The sequence below is a fragment of the Arachis ipaensis genome, chromosome B4, assembly GCF_059453495.1.
Source record: "Arachis ipaensis isolate K30076 ecotype BB chromosome B4, ASM5945349v1, whole genome shotgun sequence".
Lineage (NCBI taxonomy): Eukaryota > Viridiplantae > Streptophyta > Magnoliopsida > Fabales > Fabaceae > Arachis > Arachis ipaensis.
The window spans coordinates 126,352,133-126,359,172 of record NC_142439.1 but is presented as its reverse complement, the minus strand read 5'-3'; the positions used below and the strand labels follow the sequence as shown (position 1 = coordinate 126,359,172).

General features: G+C 31.9%; 1 protein-coding gene across 2 annotated transcripts; it reads left to right on the top strand.

Annotated features, from left to right (window-relative positions):
• Window positions 1-413: 413 nt before the first annotated feature.
• On the top strand, window positions 414-5,621 carry LOC107639749 (Auxin efflux carrier family protein). 2 transcript variants are annotated; one of them, XM_088485467.1, is made up of 11 exons: window positions 414-1,060; window positions 1,246-1,325; window positions 1,452-1,576; window positions 2,269-2,390; window positions 2,635-2,859; window positions 3,290-3,364; window positions 3,833-3,933; window positions 4,342-4,394; window positions 4,522-4,710; window positions 5,112-5,241; window positions 5,338-5,381. In XM_088485467.1, exons 1-10 carry the CDS (start codon window positions 857-859, stop codon window positions 5,231-5,233), a joined length of 1,296 nt encoding a protein of 431 aa, XP_088341593.1. In that variant the 5' UTR covers window positions 414-856; the 3' UTR covers window positions 5,234-5,241; window positions 5,338-5,381. The 2 variants fall into 2 exon arrangements, with proteins under 2 accessions (XP_088341593.1, XP_016198823.1); XM_016343337.3 differs by having other exon boundaries at window positions 5,112-5,621.
• The last annotated feature ends 1,419 nt before the right edge of the window (window positions 5,622-7,040 follow it).

Below are 7,040 nucleotides of genomic sequence, written 5' to 3'. Positions count from 1 at the left end.
ATAGCATTTGATGGAGAGGCAGAAACGAAAAAATTGAGACTGAAAAATAGGAACTAAGATAGATATTGAAATAAATCTCAGTATTCTATTTGGTACAAAGTGGCAGACAGAAATTAAAATAAGAATGAAGTTTTAATTTAATTTGTATAAAGATCTCAATCTCTAAAAATTTTAATCTCCATATGTTCCTACTTTTTGGAGGTACTGAAATACTGAAATTTTGGAAATTGAGACAACAATTTTAGTACCAGTCTCTATACTGAATCTCAATCTTCTAATCTCTATCTCAATACCTCAAAATAAATGCTACTTAAAAGACTTGCTTACCTTCTTCTCTAATAAAAATAAAACAGAGTTTTATTTATAAAATTAGAATTAAATTAGATTCGTGTATATAGTGACCAAAAAAAAATAGATTCGTGTATGTGTAATTATGATAAGTGAATGGGAATGTGATTCCTCTCTCTCTATCACACACACTTTCTTTTCTTCCTCCCCCTCTATTGGTTGTGATTGTGAGTGAGTGTTGTTTCTACGTCTCTGTAGAGAGGTAGAGAATAGAAGAGAAGAGAAGAAAGAAACAAGGGGAATCACATTGTTCTTGTGCACGTGCTCATGCAGGCGTAGCCTCCTTATAATAAATCTTCTTTCTTTTTTACTTCTTTCCTATTTTTGGTTTATTTTTTTGTTTCTTCATTTCTGTGTTCTTGTTCTGACTTAGAAAAAACCACACTCCCCTCCACCTGTTTGTAGAAAGTCTCAAATCAAACCAAAGCACCCTTTTTTGCTTCTCTTTGGGGGATTTTCAGATTGGATTGAATTAAATTGAGTTGTTCATCAAGGAAAGAAAAGAAGAATGGGAACTAGTGTTGGGAGGTTTCTAATGATGTTGCAGAATGAAGGGGCAGTTGGAAGTGGAGGAGGTGAATCAGTGTTAGACTCAATCAAGATTGCAGTGTTACCAATAGCAAAGGTGTTCACCATGTGCTTTTTGGGGTTCCTCATGGCTTCAAAGTATGTTAACATCTTACCTGCTTCTGGGAGGAAGCTCTTGAATGGGGTATATATGTCTTTTCTATTCTCTGTTTTTTAATTGCTCTATCTGTTGAATTGTTCTGTGTTTGCATCAATCATTATGAGTTTGGATACTGGTGTCAAAGACCAAAGCAGAAGAAAATGAAATTGAATTCTCCTTTCGTTTTCATTGTCTTTCTCTTTGTCTCACCCAATTTTCGGTTGTTGTAGCTTGTCTTTACACTATTGCTACCCTGCTTGATATTCTCTCAATTGGGACAAGCTGTTACCCTGGAGAAGATGCTAGCCTGGTAGGTGACAAATAAATAGTACTCAATTAACTCTCCCACCTTAAATTTTGTTATTTATTGTTATGGATAAATCACACTCACTACCGACACACATCATCAATTATTTGAGCTCTGATTTTTTTGCAGGTGGTTTATTCCAGTCAACGTTGTGCTGAGTAGCATATCAGGCTCAATAATTGGTTTTATTGTCGCCTCCATCATCCGCCCCCCATACCCTTTCTTCAAGTTTACAATTGTACATATTGGAATAGGTAATCAAATAGTCCTTTTTATGCTCTCTGTCTTTTTTTTTATCTGCACTTCTGATTATGATGACATGAGAGTCAGGACTGAATGTTGTAAAGAAAAGCAATAGAGGAATATAATTTGCAGGAGTGAGAGTTTTGTTCCGGTTGAGTGGATGCTTTAGATCATAAGGTTAGGAATTTGCATTAAAGAGAAAGTCGGGATGGATATATTTTGAAAGGGTAGTGTAATTTTACCTTACGTGGTTTTGTCATAAGTAAATTAGATTTATAGAAACCAAGTACGAAGAATAGTTTACATGGGGGGCAACATACTGGGTTGACCAATATGCTGGTAGGGTTGTAGAGAAAAAAAAAAGTTATGAAGAAAACACGTTGCAATTGTCACTACAAACTATAATCAAATATGGCCAAAGCCATGAAGCGTGGCTTGCTTTCAATGGGTTCTGGGCATACATGGTTTCTAACAAAAACAATGGCGTTGTTTGATTCATACAACCGACCTTACTTAGTGGAAAAAACACGAACTTTTCTTGTTATACTTTGATTGACATCTAAATCATAAGAGAAGGAATGAATGATTGATTCGTTATAATTGTTTACAATAAAATTTAAGAGCAGATATGTTGATTCTGTGTTTTATATGTTGGGTTTTTCTTGTGTTAAATTTAATTATATCGCTGCAAATTCCTATACAGGGAATATTGGGAACGTGCCGCTTGTCCTGATTGCTGCTTTATGTCGAGACACATCCAATCCTTTTGGTGACACTGAAAAATGCAGCACAGATGGAACTGCCTATATATCATTTGGCCAGTGGGTAGGTTCATAGATATCTTCTTGATAACTCCATCGTGTCTCAGTTATTGAATTCTAGTGCCTTGACTTATAACTTATTCACATAATCAGCTACAATATTAACTCTTAAGTTCAGGGTGGTTGATATAATGTAGAATAGTTTAAGTATATACTCAGGACTCAGAGTATATTGTTTAAGATCAAGAGTATATTGTTCTAGAAAACATACACAGGACTCGGGAGTTATTAATATTAATCTGTCGCAGGTTGGTGCTATCATCCTATACACGTATGTATTTAATATGTTGGCTCCTCCTCCAGAAGGCACATTTGACATTGATAATGAAAGCATTCCACTGAAGGGTGCTCCAAATAATGATGGCTCACCTGAACAAAATCAACGAACAACTCCATTGCTTGCTCCAAAGGAGGAGGAAACCCAAAAGGAAGAGGTCATTTTGACAGCATCAAATGCTTCAAGGGAATGGAAGGTGAGATTAACTTGATGAAGAGATTTATTATTATTATTATTATTATTATTATTATTATTATTATTATTATTATTATTATTATTATTTTCTGTGTTATTTTATTTTATTCATGTTATTTGATGAGTATCATTTTCATGATAATTTTTTGTAGAAGTTTAAGTTTAAGTTTATATAACTTCATATTCGCACCTAATGGGACAAGGCTCAGTTGTCATAACTTCTCAAACTTAACAGGCACAGGAATTTTAATATGATTCTGATGTTTATGTCTTTCAACTCCAATTGCCAAAATCTTCCTTTTTTGTTTGTGAATTGATGGTTTAATTTTTTATGTGTTGCACAATCCATGCAGTGCCTATTTAGATATGCCTATCCTCGATTACTTTTCTTCTTCTCTGGATCCAATGTTTACACATGGTTGCTAGTGCAGATTAAAGATATCTGGGCATTTCTTTATGAGAAGTTGAAGCTTAAGCAAATTATTCAACCCCCTATCATCGCATCGGTAAGCTTCTCTTTGTTAGACCTATAATTGATGTTTTTTCTTTTCCTCATTCTAGATGCTAGGTGTCCTCATATCCCTTCCTTTTGTGTTGCTGTCTTTGGTTGGAAAGTAAGGTTATTTCTTACTTGTCCTGGTATGGCAATCCAGTTTATATATGATACTTTTTCTTCAATATCTTTTAGAGCAATTATAGAAACAAATTTGTGCATTAAAAAAGAAAAAAAAATAATTCTAGTAATCAGCAGTGTACATGCCGAGTCTTATAGATGTCATATGAGGATTATGGATTTATCTAGTGATAATCATCACGTACCCAGAGCAAACACCCTTGGTATATATCTTTATTAGCAAGTAAAACTTGGAGCTTGGTTTAGTTGTCGTATTTTCACTATTTTGGTAAATGGATTCTTGTGCCAGTAGACAAACGAAGTTGATTTTTTTCTTGGTGTATTACGCATGTTTTCGCAGATTCTGGCCATGGTACTTGGTGCAGTCCCATTTCTCAAGAAACTCATCTTTACACCTGATGCCCCATTATTCTTCTTCACTGACAGCTGCATGATACTTGGGTATGCATATTGATTGCAGTAAATCCTTTTATTTAGTTTGTGTTCTTTTGTAAGTATTCATTATTCTGTGGAAACAGCATACCAACTTATGGAAATTTTACATTTTTCTTTGGGAAACACATGCATATAATAACCTTGATTATATCTGAAATAACAAGGAAGTAGACCTGTACATAGTTTCACCTTATTATTTCCTTTTAACTTGTAGAATTAAAATCTGCTTACTTGCAAAATGAATACTTTATACAAAAATGTATTGTTAGGAAAACATTTCAATCTTGTTTATGAGGTCATCCATGAATAGTTGGGCATCAAATATATGTTAAGAAACTATGTCACATGGTCTTAGATTAGCGATGGTTATGAATCTATTGATACTGGCTAATAGTTACTTTAATTAATGATCAGGGAGGCCATGATTCCGTGCATTTTGTTGGCACTAGGAGGAAACCTTGTTGATGGTAATTTCATAAAGCTCTTGTCACAAGTGTCATATTTAATCTAATTTCATTTATCATGTGTATTGGATTCCATGTATTGGTTCTTACAACAGGAATATATAAATGAATCATGGTTATCTGTCTGCAGGACCTGGAAGTTCAAAACTTGGTTTTCGGACAACTGCTGCTATCATTTTTGGGCGGCTGGTTTTAGTGCCTCCCGCTGGACTTGCCATTGTAATGACGGCTGACAAGCTTGGTTTTCTGCCACCTGATGATAAAATGTTTCGGTTTGTCCTACTCATTCAGCATTCAATGCCAACATCAGTTCTTTCAGGTATGCCATAAACATCTCTTATCCATCTTAGCCCTCACTTTTAGGAACACTTCTGAACATTGCTAGGGTTAAACCTTAAAAAGGTACACAAATCCCTAGCACAACACTTCTGAACACAGGTTGCTTGAGGAATTTAATATCAGAGAACAAATTTGATGTATGGTTAGTTGATAAACCTCAACACAGTCACCCTATTACGTTTGTTCACCAAGTATTTGACTCTTACAATAACTACAAAAGTGCTGCACATGATAATAGTACTCGCTCGGTAGATAGCATAAAATATTTTACACTAATAGTGTATCAAAATTAATCTCTAGACTTAATGTTATTTTGGACTTTATAGTTTTTCAGGTGTTAGGCTTTTAACCTTTAAGGTTTATTCTTTTATTTGTTGACAGGTGCTGTTGCTAATCTAAGAGGCTGTGGAAGGGAAGCAGCTGCAGTATTGTTCTGGGTCCATATCTTTGCAGTATTCTCAATGGCTGCATGGACTATTCTATACATAAACATACTCTTCTAACATCTGAGGTTGTGATTATTGATTTTGCAAAATTCAATTCCAATTTATGTTGTCCATAGGGAGGTTATAGATTAGTGGATAAATAACAGTATTCCATTGAACAGAAGGATCTTCCTCAAAAGAAATGAAAAAAAAAAAATTCTTAACCGATGAAAGCTGGACATAAGGAATCTATTCACATGCCATGCTTGGATGGGGCCATTTTATTTCATTGTTGATTGCATTTGTCAAAAAAAAAAAAAAAAAAAAACCACCTTGAGAATTCTTAGTATAGTATATAGATATTATATATGTTGTGTCTCTATAATCTTATTAATTTGATCCTGCATCCTGATCACAGTTATGTAAATTGTTATTATACACGTTAGTTTTGTTTTTAGTACCTAAATTTTCTAGATCCTGATCACTATCTTACTGAAAAATGCAAATTCTCTTAATGGGGCTGCTATTTGGTAGTGGGAAGTTTTGATTTGGAACTTGAGAGTTTGAGGTTTGAGATTGTTGGGTATTTGGAATTTAAGAAAAGTTTTGTAAGTAATTGAAGAAAGAGTTGAGTTGGTTTGGATTCATTTTTTCGAACAAAAAATAATAGTAGCAGAACTTTGATTTCGTAAACTTGGAAGAAGATGAAGAGTAGTAGAGAGTGTGAGAATAGAAGTGTATCTAAGTGGTATATATAGAGTAACAAAATATTAATTTATTAATAATAACGGTAACATAGTAACGGCTAGTTTCTAACGGCTAATTTTACAACAGCTAGTTTTGCAATGGCTAATTTAATATAATAATATAAATATAAATAATATTTAATATTAATGATGATATAAATAATTAATATAAATTATTAATTAAATAAAAATTTAATTATTTAATCTAATTAATTATTATAATTATTAATAAATTAATTATAATTTAATTATTTAATTAATTATTAGTTAAATAATTAATATAAATTATTAATTAAATAAAAATATCAATATTTAATATAATTAATCATTATAGTTATTATTAAATTAATTATTATTTAATTATTTAATATAATTATTTAATTAACTAACATAACTATTTGATTAATTAACATTTTATACAATTATTTATTTTTTACATAACTTGCCATTTGGCAAGTATTGATTGAACAATGAAAATTCTCATTCAGAGACTCCTTCTTTTTGAAATTAGTGAGGAAACTCACTTTAAATAGTAACCGGACTCCCCATTGGAGATTCTCTAATGACTCAAATCACTCAATTTTCAGATTTTTTTTTAAACGAACCATATTCAGTAACTAATAAGTTTATTAGAGTTGTAGAGTATTCTCCCTAATTTATTTGCATAGTTGAAATTGATGTAGCACATTTAATTTTCAAAAGTGTTTGTATTTCTTAAATAGGCAGTATCTTCCTTTGATTTAGTTTTAAGCAATCTCTTCAGTTATAAAAAGAATAAATACATAATCTCTTAATTAATGGGGGAAAACTTGCTTCAAACAAGCCCTCTCAATGACCATTGATCCTAGTGATGAAGATTTCAATGAACATCCAAATGATTATTAAAAAACCCGTCTTATTAGTTATTTGGTAAATTTTATTAGTTATTTGGTCTTATTAGTTATTTGGTAAATTTTATGGTGCCTTTTATTTGTGGTGCCTAAATTGCCTAACTTACTTTTATAAGTATAAAATAAAATGTATAAAATAAAATATTTAAAATTTATTAAATATTATTTATTTATTTATTTTTAGTAAGTTAGGTCCAATGTCAAACACCATTCACCTAGTTATTTAGTGACAACATTACAATAATGAGA